General features: G+C 42.8%; 3 protein-coding genes across 4 annotated transcripts; 1 reads left to right on the forward strand and 2 right to left on the reverse strand.

Moving 5' to 3' along the window:
* Positions 1-5332: 5332 nt before the first annotated feature.
* Positions 5333-6772, reverse strand: BDBG_17125 (uncharacterized protein). Its single transcript, XM_031724910.1, has one exon. The coding sequence runs from the start codon at positions 5809-5811 to the stop codon at positions 5449-5451; it is 363 nt and encodes a 120-aa protein (XP_031578498.1). The 5' UTR covers positions 5812-6772; the 3' UTR covers positions 5333-5448.
* Positions 6729-15728, forward strand: BDBG_04445. Of its 2 annotated transcripts, XM_031721665.1 has the most exons (5): positions 6729-7565; positions 7770-8204; positions 8288-10259; positions 10346-12962; positions 13049-15728. In XM_031721665.1, the coding sequence occupies exons 3-5, from the start codon at positions 8443-8445 to the stop codon at positions 13676-13678; spliced, it is 5064 nt and encodes a 1687-aa protein (XP_031578499.1). In that variant the 5' UTR covers positions 6729-7565; positions 7770-8204; positions 8288-8442; the 3' UTR covers positions 13679-15728. The 2 variants fall into 2 exon arrangements, with proteins under 2 accessions (XP_031578499.1, XP_031578500.1); XM_031721666.1 differs by having other exon boundaries at positions 6850-7565; positions 7770-10259; positions 13049-15493.
* Positions 15729-17664: 1936 nt separating this feature from the next.
* BDBG_04446 (uncharacterized protein) lies at positions 17665-20419 on the reverse strand. Its single transcript, XM_031721667.1, has 2 exons — positions 18396-20419; positions 17665-18252 (listed from the first exon to the last, which is right to left on the reverse strand). The coding sequence occupies exon 1, from the start codon at positions 20328-20330 to the stop codon at positions 20103-20105; it is 228 nt and encodes a 75-aa protein (XP_031578501.1). The 5' UTR covers positions 20331-20419; the 3' UTR covers positions 17665-18252; positions 18396-20102.
* Between the last annotated feature and the right edge of the window lie 198 nt (positions 20420-20617).

The raw sequence follows: 20617 nt of genomic DNA on the forward strand, positions 1-20617 counted from the left end.
TTGAGTGTTATCCAAAAAGTGTTTACTTTTTAATAAAATTGAAAATAGTCTAAAAAAAACCTTAAAATGTCTAAAAATAGTAACTTTATGCTAAGAATGAGACTAAATGAGATCAAATGAAATCACTTTCTCATTTTTTTCAAGTCATGATTTCATTTTAAGATCTGATATATAGTCACTTTACATGTTTTTTTGATAGTCAGTCCCAGCGAGATTCACGCTAAGAAATGTATGAGATCAGATCAAATGAGATCAAATGTGAAATTCATAATTCTGGCGGCCAGTCTACTCATTCCTGATCACTGATTCTCAGCTGCTATGAATGTGTATATTCTGATCACTGATTCTTGACTGCTATGAACATGTGTATATTCTTTCATCTCAAAGCACCATCACATACATCATTACATACACATATAAATATTCACTTTGATCACTGATTCTCACACTTTCTCTTTCTTTCCTTCTCTAATATTTTTCTCTTTGTTATATAAGACCTATCAATATTATATTAATCTATTCAGTGTAGACCTCTTATATTAGAAAAATGTTCATCATCTTCTTATTAGAAATAATTATTTATGCATTATCTTCTTATTAGAAATGATTACTTATCAAGAGATATTCAAACATGTAACAATACATAAGAAATAGAGAAACAGTTAAACAGTTAAGTGAATACTGAGTTCTCAGATAGAAGCTTGCTTATCAGTCACTCTGACTCTGTAACAAGATCTTACAAAGAGAGTAAGATTTTACAAGAGAATGTCAGTGAAAGACCTGAGAGTTCTGATACTCAGATGTATGAGAATACAATTACACTTCTTCAAGATTTCACAGATATTATACACTCAATGAATAACATATCTAATGACAATATAAGAGAACTCTTGAATACAAACATAGAAGTGATATCACAGTGACTCTGAGCAATGTTGAAATTACAACAGTAATAAATAGCTGATATGCATGCAACTTAATAACTTTAATACAAAGAGATTTAATAATTAACTCATGCAATTTCAACATCTATAGAATTAAATAGAAAAGCACTGAAAGAATGCTTAGATGCTTCTACATATTTTAATACTTTCAATCTCACTCTCTACTCATCATAAAGAAGGAAAATGCTTGTGAAACTAAGTATAGATGAAGATGTCATCAATTTATTAATTAATCAAGATTGATATATTAATGAATAATTGAAGAATCATATGAAACAGAAGTTTTATTCATGAATAAAAGCATGTGAATCAGTGTTATGAATATCTGATAATATTATGAAATATCTTGATATTCTGTTCTAAGACACTGTCATACAATAGAAAGTATTAGATTGATTACAGAGTGTTTAATAGAGAAACACTTCTCTTATAATATTTATCTCTGACTTTAACATCAGGATTCTAGAAGCAGGTGATCAATTTTGAAAGAAGTGAATGAAGATTAGCATACTCAAGAAGATATTAACTTTCAAACTCTTACAGACTCTTATAAGTGTAGATAAAGATCAGACTTATAAAGACTTCTGCATACAGCTCTGAATATTGAATGACTGTCTTATCAAGCTCAAGAGTATACAGAACAGTAATAGAAGATATTACATCTCAGTGACTTATACATCTGTGCTGAAGAATAGCAATGATGCAGATATTATAAACTGAATAGATTCAAATATCTATACATAAGCAAGAGTTTTCACTGTTCAAACAGGCTTCTGAGTCTCTGAGATCACTCTCAAAGAAGTCACTGATCAATATTAATATAAAGTATATATTAACTGTAACTGATCAGAATATATTACTTTCAACTGTTAATCAATCTACATGTCTTCTTGCTTGAAGAATGAATCAGTGTCTGTCCGCATCAACCATATTGCAGTGAAGAAAGATTCAGAAGATAACTATAAGAATGTCTCAGTGAACAGAGAAAAGATTAGCTTCTGTTCAAATTCACAAACAGAAGCTTGAAGAGATTGAATGATAATAATTTGAAGAGAAAATGACAATGAATACAATTCTTATATCTACTGTGATTGATAATATGTATAATATAAAAGCTATGATAGACAGTGATCTATGTCACTATGTAATGATAAAATCTTCAGTTATAAGATGTTATAATCTTCAGTATATCTCTTTATCAAAATCTTCACTTCTCACAGAATTTGATAATCTGAAAGATGTTTGTACTCATTACATGATGAAACTAAACATAGATATGAGAGAATATTAATATGAAGATGTCTATGCATATGAAGTTGATAATCTTGATTATAATTTTATATTAGAACTTATCTAGCTATCTGAACAAGATATCTTACTAAATACTTGAAACAGAAGCTTGATATTCTCTAATGATAATAGAATTCATGAAGATGATATTCACAAGACTATGAACCTTACACAGATCTCTGCCAACACTTATGAAATACTCTGAAAAAGAAGTCATCATCAAAATCACTGACAGAGTCACTGACAAGTTCATTAACAGCAGAATCATGTGTCAATCTATTTTGCCAGTCTGGCTGATATCAAAAAGGTCTTAGAAAAGTTATTCTGTACTACAATAACAGATTATAAGAATCTCAAATACTTCACAACTACTCATAAACTCACTGAATAATAGATATAATGGTCTGAGTTCTTAAGTTACTTTCATTTTACAATACACTACTGTTCTGACAGTCAGAACTCAATGACAGATGCTTTCTCATGATAAGAGCAAGATATGTCATCTGATGTAACAGATACTCACTGAATGAACTGAGAGTATCAGCTCTTGAATCTGAAGATACTAGTTGATCAAGATGAAACAGCTTACAGCACTATACATACTTCTCTGATTAGAACTGTCACTAATATCTCAACTTCTCTTAAACCTATATTAGATAAGCTATGATATACAGCAGCTTAAACTGATGAACTTCTTCAAACACTTACTAAAGTAGTATAACAAGAAGCATTCTGATTTTTCTCAGAATTATGTATAAGAACTGACATCTCAAAATATTCAATCAATGATAATAATACTCTATAATTTCATAAATAACACTGAGTCTCTTACTCTGAACTCTTACACATCTGAATAATACAAGAGATGTATAATTTGTATAGAACTGATTATTCAGACTGTGAACAACTGTATAGAATAATCTTTCAAGAGTTCTATTAATCTGAGATATTAAACAGTATCAGATACTTTATCTGAAACTATAACTACTGTTCTTCTATTATCTTATGAAAGAACTGTAGAAAAGATCTACTGAAATTACTTAATATTTCTGATAGAATCTGATAAGATATAGTAATTGACTTTACTATTAATCTATCTAAGAGTAAGAGTTGTAGAAATATTCTGATCATTATTAACTAACTAAGTAAAGATATAATATTAAAATCTTATAATAAGATAAATACTGAATAAGTTACTGAAGTCTTCTTACAGAGTTTATTCTATCAGATATATAAGTTACTGAGATCAATAGTATCAGATTAGAGTTGTTAATTTATGAGTACTCTCTGAATAAGAATCTGTCAAGTTCTCAAGATTATATACTATTTGTTAACTATTTATCACTCTGAGACTGATGATATATTAGAATAGATAATTCAGACTGTAAAGAACTATCTTTATAAGTTCTGTAATTACTTATAAGATAATTAATATGATCTGCTTCTATATATAGAGATCACTATCAATGAACAAGATATTATTTCAACAGATATAAGCTTATTCTTATTTATATATAGTTATCACATGAAGATGTTGAATCTTCTAGAGATTATACAGTTCACACTGAATCTTCACAGTCTGATTCAGATCACTGATAATATAGTAATGAAGCTCTGAAATACTTATAATTAAGCAGAGGTCTTTATAGCAACTGTGAAATAAGATTAAGAGAATTAAATCAATGTTCACTGAGATCTTATCAAATAATATAAGATAGAAGATCTAATATAATTGAATTTTAAGAATATACAAATCATATATTCATCTTATATACTAGATTATTATTATATTAAGTATAAAGTGATAGAAGTTCTAGATAGTTATAACTACTGTCTTAACACATTATCAGAGATTTATAATATCTTTTATATAAGCTTACTTCACTGTACTGTCACTGATCTGTTCTCTTCTCAACTAACTTTCAACTGACAGCTGTCAGAGATTATAGAAGAAGATAATAAGCTTGAGTGAGAGATTGAAAATATTCTCAATGAGAGATCATGTGATTATAGTTGATAATATCTTATAAAATGAGTCAGTTATAATCAACTAATCTGAACTCTGAGTTCTGTATCATCTGAAACAGCAGCTCTTGACTGATGAGAACTGCTTCTGAAAGAAGAGAACTAATATAACAGACTGCACTTAATCAATTATATAGACTATTCTGTACACTTCATAGATTTCTACTGTCTCATTTCTAATCACTGATTCTCAGTCATCACAAACATGTATATTCTGATTGCTGATTCTCAGCTGCTATAAATATGTGTATATTCTTTCACTCTGAAGCATTACTGTGTATGTCATCACATACATATATAAATATTCACTTCAATTGCTGATTCTCACACTTTCTCTTTCTTTTCTTCTCTAATGTTTTTCTCTTTATTATATAAGATCTATCAATATTATACTGATCTATTTAGTGTAGGCCTCTTACAGTATTAATTATTCAGCTATCAGAATTATAGCAATTAAATTAGTTAATAGTAAACTTTATATTTTCATTAAATATCTATTTTAAATTTATGAATTTCTCTTTTACTTTATTATAGTCTAACAGATAATTTATAAACTTATATACTTATATCTTACTCATAGTTCAATAAGAGATGTCAGAATCAGACTGATGAAAAATCATTATATAATTCACAGCAGCTTTGATATACTTAATAAAAAGAGAATAAATGTTAGTATTTAACTGTATTATTCATCTCTTAAGAGCTTTCTTCTAAGTGTTATTCAATGTTCAATTGATTGAAGCTCTTATAGTTTTTAATTTGTTTTCTTTAATTTGTTTTATCAAGATTGTATATGAAACTTTAAATTCTCATATCATCTTTGCAATTTTTAGTTTTTAATCTACTTTTAATGTGTCAATGGTGTTTTGAAGCTGAGCTTCAGTGAATTTAGATGATTTAGATATAATGGCGGTGATTAATGAATACTTGAAGATGAAGAATGATGATAATTACAGTTGCAGTGATATTACAGTTACACTGGTTTGCACTCACTAATGGTAGTAAGTTGCGCTTGGCACGGTTACTACTACTAGTTACTACTACCTAACTTGCACTGCTTCTACAACTCATGGTTCAACAGCCAAGATTTGCATTGAATTAAAATATATTCATGCTGTCTCTATAATACACCGAGATTTTATTTTACAAGTCCTTCAGATAGTGTGATTTAATAATTACATGATGGTTATTAAAATCCGCGGTGTACTTGGCAACTAAGCAATAATAGGATTCTATGTGCGCCAAGTATTTCGTGAGCGCAGTGGTTGCAAAATCCGTCTAATGTCGAGATTTCTCGAATCCTCGGGGAGCTATGTGGGGAAGAAGTCATGGCATCAGCATCATGTTTGTTCTGGGAGGCTCTGTGGAGCCGTCGCCCGCATTGGATTTTACTCAAAAAATTCCAACAGTTTTCCCTGGGGGAAGGAGGAGGATGCTGATAGCAGGAAGGAAGTCGTTGAGCTGGATATGATATATGATTCATTCCTCTGCAGCATATCCAGGGCGACGTCCGTCCCTGGGAAACGGGAGTGTACCAACTTCGCGGGCCCATCGATCTTAGGTTTTGGTTAGGGAAGTTGGCTAGAATCCCGTGAGGATGTATGGACTTTTACAATGGCTGAGAGAGAGCCCATACAAGTGTCATGGAATCTTCCACTGCATAACATCGAAACATGCACGGGTTGGGTTATTCCGATCTAGTCGTAAATGGTAGACTTGACCGCAGACACTTGCTAAGATATTTTGGTGAGCCGTTGGTCGTTTTAATTTTTAAATTTCTTCATCAATAATAACGGTTTTGCCCAGCGGCCCGTCGGTCAACACCTACTGCGTAGAACAAACCTGATAAATCAACTGCCCTGTTCTCATCGAGTTTCTCAGAGGTTATCAGTTGCCTGGGGACTCTTCGCTGTTGAAATGGGATTGGGCTGGCCAACGAGTCAACAACTTCATTCCGATGATTCATGACATGGAAGGGCAGCAGGCTCAGCCTCTCTCGAAACAGATACGTGCATTGCATTATTGGGCACAACGTAGGGCTCAAAACATTTTCGAACTTGAAACCCCTTTCATCAAGTCTCAAGCAGGTAAACGTTAGCGATGTCGCGATCTCCTAGATGTCTGTTTTGAGTTTTCCGTAGAGAACGTTGCTTTTTTTTTTTTTTTTTTTTTTTTATCTATATTTTTTATTAGTTACTGCTTTTCTCGAGCGGTGTTGTCATTCGATGGGGCTGGCCAAGCCAACAATCGACGCTTGGGCTCCAGCAGGCTCGAAGGGGACCGGGTCTCCGCAGCCAGGGAGCCCCATAACCAAGCCCTAAAAGGGCCGCCAGTAACAGTCCCCAGCCTAGCGCTCAAGGGCTTTTGACTAGCCCGCTAAACCCTGCCGAGGCGGCCGCCTCCCTGTCCCACCCCTTGTGCAGAAGGCTGACCCCCCTCCGTTGTCGCCCAATGGCTACAGCCCAATAAGCGGGCAGCGCACCCCCCCCCCCCCAAAAAGGCCATCCGTTGGGTTGGTTGGCTGCAAGTCTGCAGGTTGGAAAACGACGGGTGTTGACCTGCAAGTTGTGCGTACCTTGGTTTGTCCACCAGAAAAGCCAGAGCAGAGCAGGTGAAGGGGTCTTCAGTTGGCTGTTGGCGGCTCCAGATGACCAAGGCCTTATAGCCAGCGGCGTTGTGGGTGTGTTGCCACTGGCCCACTGGGTGGGTTGGACAATCATATGGGTGGTCGGACGGGGCTTGGTTTCAAAGTTCAGGCGCGAGCTAACCCAGGCTAAGCAAGCCTCTTGTCAAACCCCGGTGGATCCCAACCCACCGCAATCCACTCCAGCGCACATCCACTACACACCCACCCAAGACATGCAACAACATCCAGCAAAAGATCCTCTCCACCACGTTGTCAATCATCACGTTCTCTCTGCTCCTGTTTCCCTCTCTCTATCCGTCTCTCCGACTGTGGTTCTCTAACTCTGACTCTCTCTGACTCTATCTGCGGTCACTATTCCTCAACTTCTGCATTCCCCACCGCATCTTTCTCCTCTTAACACCGGCTGCCATAGCCACCCTCGATCCCTTCTATTGATTGCCCTTTGCCCGTTAGATTTCCAGTTGATCCGTTTTCCACCTAGCATCGACCTCGTCTCTCCGTTGAATACCGCTATTATTGCGTTTCACCCTCGTAGATCCTTCGGCTTTAGCCTCGTTGGGAGCCTTCATATTTCCCAATATCGCGTTTAACCAGACTCTCCGTCCCTCTCTCTCCTCCACCGCCCTCGCTCTATATATATGTCTCTGTAGTTTTTCGAGGTGAGTGTGGATGACTTTGACCCTTTAGCACACCCACCGGGGAGTTGATAGGCAGCGATCCAAAAGTGCGCCTGCATGATCTCTGGTCACCCTTGGCGTCTCCAGCTTGCTTTTTTTTTCTTCTGACCGCGCCCTTCGTCACTCACTATTTACTCTATTTGCTTCTCATCTTCCATCAACCACATCTGACGTCTATCTCCAAAGGGCCCTAGAAATATAATTTCTTCCGCCTCGCTGGGTATTATCTGTTTTCTCCAGGACGCCTGTAACCTGGATTCCTACACTTAAACTACAACTCTTCTCTGCGTCCACTTCCGCTCTTACATATCCTCCGAACATCGCTCCGAATTCGAATTATCCAGACATCTGTCGAAAATTTACTCCAGACCCCAACCAGCGCTTCCGGCTTGCTCGTATACCAGTTGAAGTGGGTTTTACGGTTCGCCGGATCCGAGACTATAGTCCTTCAGTCGCTCGCTGCTGGTTTGGCGTGTTTTGCACTACGCAGCAGGCCGGGCAATCAATCAATATATCTATTCCAATAGACAGCCTCATCACACAACTATAGCCGAAAACTTTTTGGACAATATTTTGGAACCAGCCGCTACCGTGGAAGCTACCCGTCGTTCGTTGTGCTTTGTAAGGGAATGAACTTCATGGATTGATGTGGACTATTTTGATTGGCGTTTAGTGCCCTTTCTAACACTACTGAGTTTGACTAGCCATGGCATGATGCGGTGTCTGAAACGATCAAAAGAACGGTTTTGTCGATAAAGAGTTGGGCAGGCTCCCTGTTGTCCGTTGCTCTTGTCGATCGTTTCTTCCTTTTCCTCTACCCTTCGAGAGAGTGTTCCCCCTTCTTCCACAGACAAGAGCCATGTTACCGTCTGTGGCACAGCAGTCACACCACTTCCTACATCACCATCTGGACCATCAGCCGCCTTTCGACCCATTAGATCCTCTCTATGATCTGGCCGGCAACTCCTTGCGATCGGCTTTCCGCCAGGGTCAGCAGTATGGATACCCAGACCAGCAGCAGCATTCGGTGATGCTACGTCAGCGGGTCCAATACCAGCGACCCATCCAGCGACCAAATGGTCAAGATTTGACGACCGCGTCTTTGGTTCAAAATGGAAACACTGTAGAGAACACGCTGAGGCGGAAAACGCCCAACGGAACGCTGGCGGCTGGATACGACGGCACACTTGGTGATCTATCTATTCAGCGTCCAGCGTTAAAGCATATTTTGGTTTCATCATTGGATAATGGCCAGCCTATATCACCACACTCCGCTCTTCCAACTGAGTCATGGCAATACAAAAGCCTCGAACCGCCTCCGGCGTCCCAATTTCAGAATTTCCCGCCAACCTACAAGTACGAGGGAACCAGATCCACCGGCCTTCCGAGTGGTATGTCCCAAAACACCAATGGCACAAGTTGGATTCGGTCCTTGCACTGTCCGCCTGGCATCGATTCAATGCTAAATCAAACAGCATCGCTGCTTCCGTCACAGAGGTACTATATGCAAAATGGCCCTCCCATCCCGACGGTATTGGCTTCTTCGTTGCAGTCTAATCTTGGCCCAACCGCCTCCGGGGGGGCTGGTCCTTATGGACCCTATTGGCCTGATGGTGCCTACATCCCGTATCGACCTGCTGCGTCTCGCGATGCACGATACCAATCGACACCCGCATTTGGCCCTGTTCAAGATAACTCCGCAGCTTTTGCGTCCCTGCAACAACCCTTTAATAGACAGTCCCTCCCTTCCACGGACCTAATTACTCTAGGATTTTCCTGGAACCCCTTACCAGCCCAACCAACCCAACAAAATCTGCATCAGTTGTATAATTCGGACCCAGTCGTCCAGGAGTCGTTTCCTCGCCATTCGCAACAAAACCAACTAGATACGTTTTGGGAGCAAAATAACGCTCCTTACCACACTAGATCGGCGCAAAATGCACGACACGATACGCTGCAGCAAAGGCAACCCCAATTAGATAACTTCAACTGGCAAGCTCTACCGCAACAGAATGCGTTTCAACGGTCAACGGCGGACGTTAGCTCAAGACCAAGGAATACTGAGTTTAAAGAAAAGATTCTCTCCTGGGCACATAGTGTATATGTTGACCTACTTACTTCACTTCACCATACTAGAAGGAAAAATGCCGCTCTAGGGATCCAAGACAATAATGGCCGTTCCAAACCGAATATATACCCCAAACCCCCAAGACAACCGGCTTCTGACTTCAGCTCACAGTCTGGTAATGCGGATGCTACTTTTCCAAATCAACAGTTCCTTCGAACCCATTCTCGGCCACTGGACTTGATGACACAAAATCAGATGGATGGCAAACAATTTCCTTTGCGCAATTCTACGGTGCCCGGGAACAATCTCATGCGGAACTACCACGACAAACGCGTTAATTTCGGTCAGCATTCGAATCACCGGTTAGCGGATGCTAATGGATTTGATAACCTTCGGCCGATATGTCGCTCTTCCGGTGCTAATGTGTACAGTGAGGCTTCGGTGATGGAGAATGCTGCGTCTGCCCTGGAAATCCTCTCTAGCCTTTGCCTCGAAAGTGGATGGGAATGGATTGATGGAATGCTTGTTGGTGGATGTCTCGCTTACGGCCTTGGGGATTATGATAAAGCCCTTAGGTGGTATACTCGAATACTTAATAAGGATGCTTCGTACGTCTCACCCCCTTATTATTGCTGCTGTGATAGTCGAACAGCCCATTTTGCGTTTGTTGTCCTAACATTTCTCTTTTTGATAGGCACGTTGAGGCGATATCAAATCTTGCGGCGACACTTTTCGCTCTTGATCGTCGTGAGGAGGCGCTCAACCATTGGCTACGGGCTGTCAAGCTGCGTCCAAGTTATTTCGAAGCTGTAGAACACCTCATTGGTCTCCTCTGCAGTAGTCAACGGGGTAAAGAAGCAGTTAATATCATTGAATACGTTGAAACAGCTCTGCGGGTCACGGCGAATGGAGAATGCTTCAAGATGGACGGTCTTATCAGCGAAACAGACAGTGAAACGGAGAGCAGAGAGTCGAGCGTTTCAACTACAGAGTCCATCGACAAAGCAGCATTTGATTATGAAGCGGAACCTGATAGTCCTCCTAGCTTCGGTGCTGGTACAAACAAAAATGCGGCCCCCGGTTTTGGATCAAGCGGATATGCTATACCTGGCTGCGATAATGGAAGAATACTTGCTCTAATACACGCAAAGGGTAATATGCTCTATGCCTTGGGTGATAATAGCGGGGCAGCGTCCGCCTTCGAAGATGCCATTCTCATCGGAGCAGGGAGACGGCGGCGTGGAATTCGAAGTCTTATCAGCCTGATACTGTCGGCTTTTGAGGAGGACAATCGTCATAATTTCCCCGCACCCTCGCAGCGGCGCGACTCTACCAACGCACTGCTTCTTTACCCTGATAAGGCACTGCAAACAGCGACACTCGTTTTCCCTCCCCAAGGGAACCTCCCTGGATTCCAGCACATCCCCGACGGGATTGCCAAAAAGGCAGCTATTTCTACTACCAGCAACTCGTTGCTCTCTTTGGCCAAAATCTATCAAGATGGAATGTCTTCCAGTTCAAGTCTTGGAGGCTCAAAAACCTCTACGGGAGTCCGTGATATTCTTGCTCTTTATTACCTTTCTCTATCACTCCAGCCCAGCCCATCCACGGCCAACAACGTCGGAATTTTGCTCGCGAGCATCCAGCAGATTGGACCACCTAATCCGTCCCATGCATCTGGCGAAAACCAGCTGCCGGATATCCCTGGAGTTGTTCCAGGGAGCGGAATTGCTCTTGCCCTGGCTTATTATAACTACGGGCTGAACCTTGACTCGAAACATGCTCATCTCTATACGAACCTTGGCAGTCTTTTGAAGGACATTGGACAACTCCCAGCCGCAATCAAAATGTATGAACAGGCCGTGCAATGCGACAGTAAATTCGACATTGCGTTGGCCAATTTAGCCAATGCTGTTAAAGATTCAGGGCGGATTAACGATGCGATTGGTTACTATAAAAGGGCCGTTGCTGCTAATCCTGAGTTTGCAGAGGCAGTTTGTGGTCTTGCAAACGCATTGAACTCGGTTTGCAATTGGAGTGGCAGAGGTGGGATAGCAACTGGCAATGGTGCCCGCGACCGATGGCATGTCGATGACAAGGGGATGCTTCGGGATGCGAAGGAAATGGGAGTTGATTCCGGCTGGATTAAACGTGTTGTTGAAATCGTGGATAAGCAGCTCAAGGATGGGGAAACATGGGGAAGTGGTGTGCTAGCTTCCATGCCGCGGGACCAGTTCGGGCTTAGTTTAGCTCTCGTTGGCAAAGACTCGGTTTTGAGCCATTACAATGCTTCTTTGAACGCTCTTCTGAGAAACTGGGCGGGAAAGAAATGGGAAGGCTCGAGAATTGTGAGACTCGTCGAACGAGCGATAAAGTGGATCGGTTGGCGTTGGTATCAGGATCGATACGTTCATGGCAAAGAGTATCCCCCCTCGAAATACTCCCGGCCGCAACTCCCAGCTAGTTTAGCCGCTCCCAACGCCCCGACCGTTTTACCGTTCCACACTTTTACATGCCCCCTTTCAGCAAGGCAAATCCGTCACATTTCGCAACGCAATGGTCTGCGAATATCGTGCTCGACACTTCGATCTCCTTGGCTGCCTGGAACGGTGTTCCGCCCTCCCCCACCACCTAACCCCCATTTAAACGTCGGGTATGTTTCATCAGATTTCAACAATCATCCGCTTGCGCACTTGATGCAGTCTGTTTTCGGCCTCCATAACCCTTCTCGAGTCAAGGCGTTTTGCTATGCAACAACAGCCAGTGACAACTCCGTGCATCGAAAACAGATAGAACGTGAAGCCCCTGTTTTCCGTGATGTCAGCAGCTGGCCTGTGGATCGACTAGTGGAACAAATCGTCAATGACGAGATACACATTTTGATAAACCTAAATGGTTATACCCGTGGAGCAAGGAATGAGGTTTTCGCCGCCAGGCCGGCACCAATACACATGTCATTTATGGGATTCGCGGGTACACTAGGCGCTGAATGGTGCGACTATATCCTTGCGGACCAGATTTCAATTCCTCCTGAAACCCTCGCTCCAAGGAAACGCATTACTCGGGTCGAAGATCGGTTGGTAGAGGAGGATCATGGCGAAGACCTCGAAGATTGGATCTATGGAGAGAGGATCGTTTTTACCCGTCATACATTTTTCTGCTGTGACCATCGCCAGAGTGCTCCAGATTCGCAGGACAGGCGGTTGACCTGGGAAGAGGAGCAAAGTAACAGGTGGAAAATGCGCAAAGAGATGTTCCCCGATCTCCGTGATGATGCCATAATCCTTGGTAACTTTAATCAACTTTATAAGGTATGAAAACTTCCCGCTATTCAAAAAATGCTTATCCCTTTGGACCAATTTCTCAAATGAAACTAACAATTTTCGAATCGCTTTAGATCGAGCCAACCACGTTTCGTACCTGGCTACGTATTCTTGCCCACATCCCGAACGCAATTCTCTGGCTTCTTCGGTTTCCAGAACTTGGAGAACACAATCTCAAACAGACAGCTGTTGCCTGGGCCGGCGAGGCCACGGCCTCCCGCATCGTTTTCACCGATGTCGCTCCCAAACATGCACATATTTCTCGTGCTCGCATTTGTGATTTGTTCCTTGATACCCCTGAATGCAACGCCCACACAACTGCGGCCGACGTCCTCTGGAGTGGTACCCCACTTCTCACCCTCCCCAGATATAAATATAAAATGTGCTCCCGCATGGCTTCCAGCATCCTCACCAGCGCCCTCCCGCAGACTGAAGCTGGTCGCCAAGCTGCTCATGAGCTCATTGCATCTTCAGATGAGGAGTATGAAAAACGTGCTATAAGTCTTGGCCTGGATCTGAGATATGAACTGGGTGGCCATGGTCGTGCTAGGGGGAGACTGGTTGAATTGAGAAAAATGCTTTTCCTGAATCGATGGGAAAGTAAACTCTTCGATACCAAACGATGGGTGAATGATCTGGAAGATGCGTATGATGCGGTGTGGAGGAAGTGGGTAAGAGGGGAAGAAGGCGATGTGTGGCTGTAGTATTGCGGGGCCTTTTAGGACTGGCTATCAGCGCGGAATTTCGTTACTCTCCAGCCCTGATCGTTACGCACGGATGCTCATTTCGCTATTTATAGGATCACCATCGCTTGGCCTTCGAATCATCCAACGTTTCTCCACACCCCTTACTTCTCCATCTGGATCATAAGTGCGTTTCATTACACCTTTATTAAATCTACCTTGTGATATTTCATGTTTTATTCCCTTTGTTATCGTCGCCACACTTATTTATCGCCACCCTCCTACCTCCTGAAACAACGGGGCTTTGTTTTATGCTAAAACAGTTTTTGTCGTTTTTCCCTTTTGTTGTACGACTTCTGGAAGAAGCGTATCTTGTCTGCCAACGGCGTTATCTATTTAATCCTCTATGTATGGCACTTTGGGGCACAAACAGGATATATAGCATGTATTGGACATGGGACTTTTAAGAGCTGGGATGGCATTTTGTCGGGGAAAACATGACTGGAAATGGCAAGCAGGGTGGGCAATATTCTCTGAGCGCAATAAGTTTTTTATCAAATTATTTTTGCCTTGGAGAGTTGACTCCATCCCTGCTCGGCCCGTTTACTTTGTTTTGGTTTGATTTAACTAACTCTTTAGTTATCCTTACTATTTTTATAGTTTTTCGATTTTTTTGGGCCCTCTTATTCATGTATTCTCTCCAACTACACCCTTCTTGGGATAGAGATCCTGTTTTTTGTATATTGAATTCTCGTCCTGGCTCTGCTTTTGCTTCTGCTCTATACCTGACCCCAATTTAACGGGTGTTACTATTTTGGGCGATTCTCTGTTATTTTGCCCCCTTCAGTTGGGTTTAATATTCCCTTCGGTTATCCTTATAACCCTTCTTCCGCCGTCGCCACAACAACATGGTTCCAACTACATCAAATCATGACTGTCAGTTCCAGAGACTCTGGGAAAAATAAGAAACATCATCGTGTCACATCTGTTTTGTTTCCTGGCAGGTAGGATAAGGTACTTAGCCACCTGAACTGTCCAACCAAAAAGGAAAAAAGGGAGGGGGTTATCAGTTAGCTGCCAGCTTGTGGCTATCATTCTAATTATTTTTGTGATGATACTGATGAGTGATGATGAATGATGAATGCCTATTTGAATATTGCTGCGAGTTGGGCATGCTCTTCGCTGTCTGGCTATTTAGTTACCCTTTGCGGGGCGAGGCGTTTGATTCTCTTTTTTGATTTATATGGTTATACTTTTACAATTTGTGATTGATGGGCATATGGATTTGAGCATATGGTACCTGGATTCTATTTTTTTTATTTTTTACTTTTTTCCTTTCTGCCTTCTGTTTCTAGCTCTCCTTTTTTCACCCCTTGTTGTACTCCATGGAACTGGATCATAGGCCCCCTTGAGTTCTTTTGTTTTTTTTACCTTTTTATCTCAGCATAATAGATTACGGATCGCCAGCTTCGCAAGATGGGAAATGGCTATGTTAGGAAAAGAGGGGGGGAAACCACCCCCCCCCCCCACCCCCCTTCCCCCTCAATTAAATATGGGAAATTTAAGATTTATTTAAGTCCTTGACTGAGTAGATAGAAGATGAGTTGGTGGTTGGTGATCGGGATGGGATACTCACTCCTATTTCCTGGTTCTATTTTATTTTTTCTGGAACTTTGTGTATTCGTACACAGAAAAGTAAATGCCTGGCGGTCGGATGGGATTGCTAAGATGTCAATTGTTTGATTATTCGATGGCAATATAAGCTATATCCACTATATATATATAGGTAGATCATTGATTCGTTGTGCAGTGTGTCTCTGAGGCTTTCAAAACTAATTCGACGAAATCTCTTCTTAATATTTGTATGTCTATATGTCTTCTGATTTTCTTTGTACACGGCTTTCTCTCTTCTTTCTAATCATCCCAGACTTGCGCAGGGTGCGTGGTTCCAGCATCCTAGTGTTATCTTATATGTATGTATATATATATATCGAACGAGAGATGCATAAAAATAGATGTGAGTTTGAACGAATGTGTCTACATGTATGTACCGATGCATGTTTTTGTGGAAATATGGCCTATATATCTGGGTTCAATTTAATCTATGTCCGCTTTTACTACGTGTACTCTTTAACATCTGTCGAGTATATTTTTAGATACGAGCTATGCATGACCAAGAGGGTTTGGTTTCGTGCATACGGAGTACATGTGATTATAGATATTTTGATGCATAAATAAACATTTCTTATGCGTAGGACAACAAAAAGGATCCACTGGAGTTTTGTTAGAATATAGAGAAAGAAAAAAGGAAAATCGTAATTCACAAGTTTTTTGCATCTACCCGAGTGCTGTTATTCGGACGACGTATCGTAATAAACGGATGGGACACGGAAGAAAGATACATGGCAACACAGCATTCTTCTTCCCCCAAACATCTTGTGATAGTTATCACGCATATCACATGTCGCAAATATAGTCGCCCCAGGCATCATATACATGTCAAGATAACAACGTGGGAAACATCTCACAGAGGCTCGTGGCGGGCAGTTTCGCGCATTCATGTGCGATTGGCTATTGACAAGGTACTCACTCAGTACACAAGTATTCGGCAGAAAGAGCGCGATATGCCTGGACGGTGGTGCTCTTTCAAGATCTTAGATCCACCACTTTGACAAAAGGAGCAGCAGGTTCCGAAGCTACAAATTCAGGCTCTGATTTTCTGCAGACTTGCGCGTTCAGATTCGCACTTCGTACATGAAGATATTGGACTTGGGCTCATTGAAGTGCGGATATACGCGTGATTCACACAATGATAGCTCCATGAGAGGAGAAAGCATGAAAACAGGGGTAAATAACGGGCAATCTAGCAGACTATCAAAAAAGATCTATGCCTGCGACCTGTGTTCGGGCGCGGTAGCATTTCATGTAAGTTAATGGCTAACTCCGAAATCCTGAAACAGGAGAGCGCATTTGATCTGTTTTAGAGGTCCAGTTCGTACAGTCACCAGGCATCCAAGACTCCTAATCTCCCCGTACTGCACACACTGCACGCTCATAGCAAGCAGGAAGCAGACACCCGTGGACCTGGACAATCCACGACGTCCTCAAGGGATCTCGGAGCGCAGCACGTGATATCTCAATTCTAGGTACTCATATCCGTGAGCTGCGAGATATCAGGACACACAAAAAAAGGGATTGACATCGGCAATGTGACTAGGAGATAAGATTTGCCTCCTCTCCAGCAGCACATTCATGCAGAGCCAGAGCCAAAACAATTCGAGGGTCGTGGGGACACTATGGAATCTCCACGTACTAAAAAATCATTCCCAGAAATCGGCATTGCCAGGTGCCCCCTTCAATGTTTGAGAAATGGAGATCAAAACCCTGGACAAGGCTGTCCAAGGTATCAAACCAAAATAAAGGAAAAGGAGAGAAAAACCAAAACAGCCTACCCCGTCCTCCACACCATGCTCGCCGATAATGTACGCTGTATGTATGTTCTTAGTGGAGTCCATCAGCAGCTGAAATAGGGCGTCAAGTGGATCATTTATCGAACAAATCGGGAACCCCGAGGCAGGGGGATTATTGATTCACGACGGGTGTGTGGAAGGGGTTCGTTGATCGTGCAACATGGCTGGCTGCCCAAGCAGGGCCACCTAACGTGTGATGTTTATGGAGTCTGTTTCTTGAATTGGCTGGCAGGTTGGTGAAAAGTAAAAAAAAGCCCCTTCGACAGTCCTCGTATGGCAGGTGTGAGGTGAGCTAACTACGGATACACCCTGTCTAGTTTGTGTACTGGGATCAACCCCTCTCGATCGCCAACGGCGGCCTCCTGTTGGACCATATCTGATCCATGTGGCTACCTGTGCATCGGGTTTAAACAAGGTTGAAGCAGGCCCAACTATCGGGTTTTCAGCTCCAGTGCCAAACTACATTTCTCTTCACCTACCTACCCGCTTTAGTCCACACCGTAGTTACCCGCTCCTGTGGATTCTCTATTCTATTACTGCTCTGGATAGGGAAACATAACCATACCGAGGAAGACATGCATGTAGCATCCTAGCTCCAGAAATCCGACTGACTATTCGTTCTTGCTATCATAATTGTAACGTCCATCCGGCGGCAAGAGATTTTAATTTTGCCACCGCATTTCTTTTCCTAAAGACTGGATGAGAATACGTCACGCCTACATGTGGCATTGTCGGAGTTGGTTAAAAAGAAAAAAAAGAAACCGTTTTGCATAATTAAGCCACAATGTGGTATTTTACATGTCCAGTAACTATCCGACTAATTGTGCATACCAGCTAGGAGGGAACAATTAACGTGCCCTGAGAATAAAGCCAACGGACATACGTGCATCGCATCGTTGCATGTGTCAGCCCTTTCCGACCGACCATCATTTCTCATCCTGATCCTGCTCAACGGTGAAAATAATAAATACCAGCCTAACAGGGGAGGGGGGGTTTCTGAACGAATGCCACCGTTTGCTGGACGTCCGTCCTGTATGTTCTCCTTGTGGTCTAGATGTGGGTCGACTCGCTTGTCTTGAAGACCGTTTTCTTAGTTACTACACATATTGGCTTGGGTATCTGGGTCTACCATTATTAGCGACCGGAAGTTAGACCGTTAAAGCACTGAAATGGGCGCATTTCTCGTCTAACCCACGTTTTGAAAGCAGGCAACTTTCTATGCGTTCCTTCCCTTTTGGGAGTAAGGTTTAGGACCGGCTGAGGCTTACCGACTGGAGTTTTTGATGAGGAAAATTGATCGTCAACCTTTTTTTCCCCCCATCTTTTCGACAGAACCGGGATCAGTTGTTGAGGGCGCGCTGGCTCGCATGTGCAGGATGTCAGCAAATCCAGAGCCCCAGAACTTGGAAGCAAGGACGTGGTACTTGGGTGGGCTTCTATCTTCTTGCACAATTTTCTCCGCTTTCATCAGAAAATGATTTGAGCAGAGCTACGGAGTAGAGTTGCTGATGAATCGTCTCCGCCCGTTTTCTCTGCTAGCTAGCACCTTGAGATTTATCCGAGCCACCAACCAATCGCTTATCGAGGCGAAGAGATCGCTTTAGAACACGCTAATAAAACCATAGCCACAAAGCTTCCCCCTCATGGCATGGTCGTCGCTTCCATCACTTGGGAACATCGTGCAGTGTCTAGTCCTTGATTTGAAATGTCACAATCCCCTCATCGATCAGCTGGTTCGTGAACAAGAAAACTATCCAGCCAAGGTGACCCTGTTGGAAGCTGCCTTAGCGTGACGCAACTGTTGCAAAAGCGCGAGTAACTGTTGGGGGTCCCGGGTCCCCCTACCATCAGTGCACACTGGTGGTGATTGAGCTCTTTTGCCCCAGTGGCCCAACAGGTTATGAGGCCCTTTAGCATTGAGTCCCACTGGGTGTGTGCCAACATGCTACACAGGTTCAAAGCCAGGAAGGATTAAAAACCCCAACATCAAGATCTTGCCTGGACAAATTCAGTGCCGCATGGAGAGTCAGAGAGGCCCTAGGAGTGAGCCCTAGGAGTGATCTCAGAGAGTTCACTGAGAGGAGCTAGTGCTCTGTGGTAGCTGGCACGGGGGGGATATTGGGGGGGCCCCAGGTCCCCTCTACTATCAGTGCACTTAACAGGAGCAGATCTAAATTGCTATTTTTAGGAACTAGTCGGCAACCGCTTTTCTCCCCCTCCCAAAACGGAAAATTCAGGAGAAAGCCGGGGTGAATGTTGCTGGGTTTAACCCGAACTATCAAAATGGAAGCGATAACACGATTATTGAGCTTAGCTCCAGCTTTCGCCAACCCAGGTTACAGGAGTCTTTTGGAGTATGAAAGTACGATACGCGTATATTTTCCCTCCTCCCCCTCCGCTTGTTCACCAGCCAGAGGGGGGCGCCGTGCCTACTATCAATGATGGTTTCCTTCAGCTTGAATACATTCCATCGGAAGGACATTTCTCCGCCCGTAGTCTGCGAGAGAGCGTTGAATGACCTTTCAGGCGATAGCAATGCACGACAAACACAGAATCTAGAATGGCTTGGACAATGTGCACCAGAAATGGTGGAAGCTAAGGCATGGAGGGAGATGCCTCTATCAAACAGGGTTCATTCCTCCTGTTCGCGCTGCGATTATTGAGCCAAGATATGGGGCCCGTGTTCACGTTTTTTGGAAACCATTACTGCAGTGTGGCCAGACGTTGACAATGAAGGATTGTAGCTAGGTTAGAAGGGGTTGCAGTACACCCAGTGAGCTTTTCTGCGAGGTAGACATGTGTGCACATTGTTTACTTGTCCGTGTTACTCCGCTGAAAGGTAGCCGGCTGGTGTGTGTGACGTGGCAAAATCTGGAGAATGTGATAAGGCTGTGGCAGTACAGTACTGCATTCGGAAATTCACTGCGCCATTCATGTGTGCGGGATGTACGCACTCAATAAGTTACGAGGAGATATCACGTTGTGCATCTCAGTGGCAAGCGTCCGATAGTAGGCATGTACATGCACATGTATAGGATGCCTAAGGCTTGTGATTGCTCTGCCAGATCTGAGCGCATACTTACTTCCCTCCTGTGATCGAAGCCCTCGACTGAGATGATCCAACTTCCGTGGAATACAGCCAATTGCGAACCTGCCAAGCCAACTGGTTCCTCAGTATCTCTTAGCCGATAGGTGGTAGGCATCTCGTTCGGTTGCCTCGAAATCAATAGCACAATGCCAATAAATGGATTCAGGAGATGTGGTTGGCTGAAATATGGATAAACGAATGGCTAAATGTAGGTTAGCGGGTGAGCTACGAAGGGGAATAGGCGACGGAAAAGGTGGTTACAGCTCATGTGCTGAGAAATAGATCTAGGGAGGAGAGCTAAACAGCATCTAGGGGTGGCAAGATTTGTCAAATTATCCCTCCAAGGGGTTTTTGAAGAGAACATACAGGGGTAGTTTCTCAGGGTTGGTTTTGAAAATTACC

Source organism: Blastomyces gilchristii (genome assembly GCF_000003855.2).
Source record: "Blastomyces gilchristii SLH14081 genomic scaffold supercont1.9, whole genome shotgun sequence".
Classification (NCBI taxonomy): Eukaryota; Fungi; Ascomycota; class Eurotiomycetes; order Onygenales; family Ajellomycetaceae; genus Blastomyces; species Blastomyces gilchristii.

Bases quoted from the DNA above. Each gene is read 5' to 3' on its own strand.
- BDBG_17125 (XM_031724910.1), bottom strand. From the start codon at position 5,811: ATGGGCCCGCGAAGTTGGTACACTCCCGTTTCCCAGGGACGGACGTCG.
- BDBG_04445 (XM_031721665.1), top strand. From the start codon at position 8,443: ATGTTACCGTCTGTGGCACAGCAGTCACACCACTTCCTACATCACCAT. The intron at 10,260-10,345 runs GTACGTCTCACC...TCTTTTTGATAG, and splicing joins ATACTTAATAAGGATGCTTC to GCACGTTGAGGCGATATCAA. The intron at 12,963-13,048 runs GTATGAAAACTT...GAATCGCTTTAG, and splicing joins ACTTTAATCAACTTTATAAG to ATCGAGCCAACCACGTTTCG.
- BDBG_04446 (XM_031721667.1), bottom strand. From the start codon at position 20,330: ATGCCTACCACCTATCGGCTAAGAGATACTGAGGAACCAGTTGGCTTG.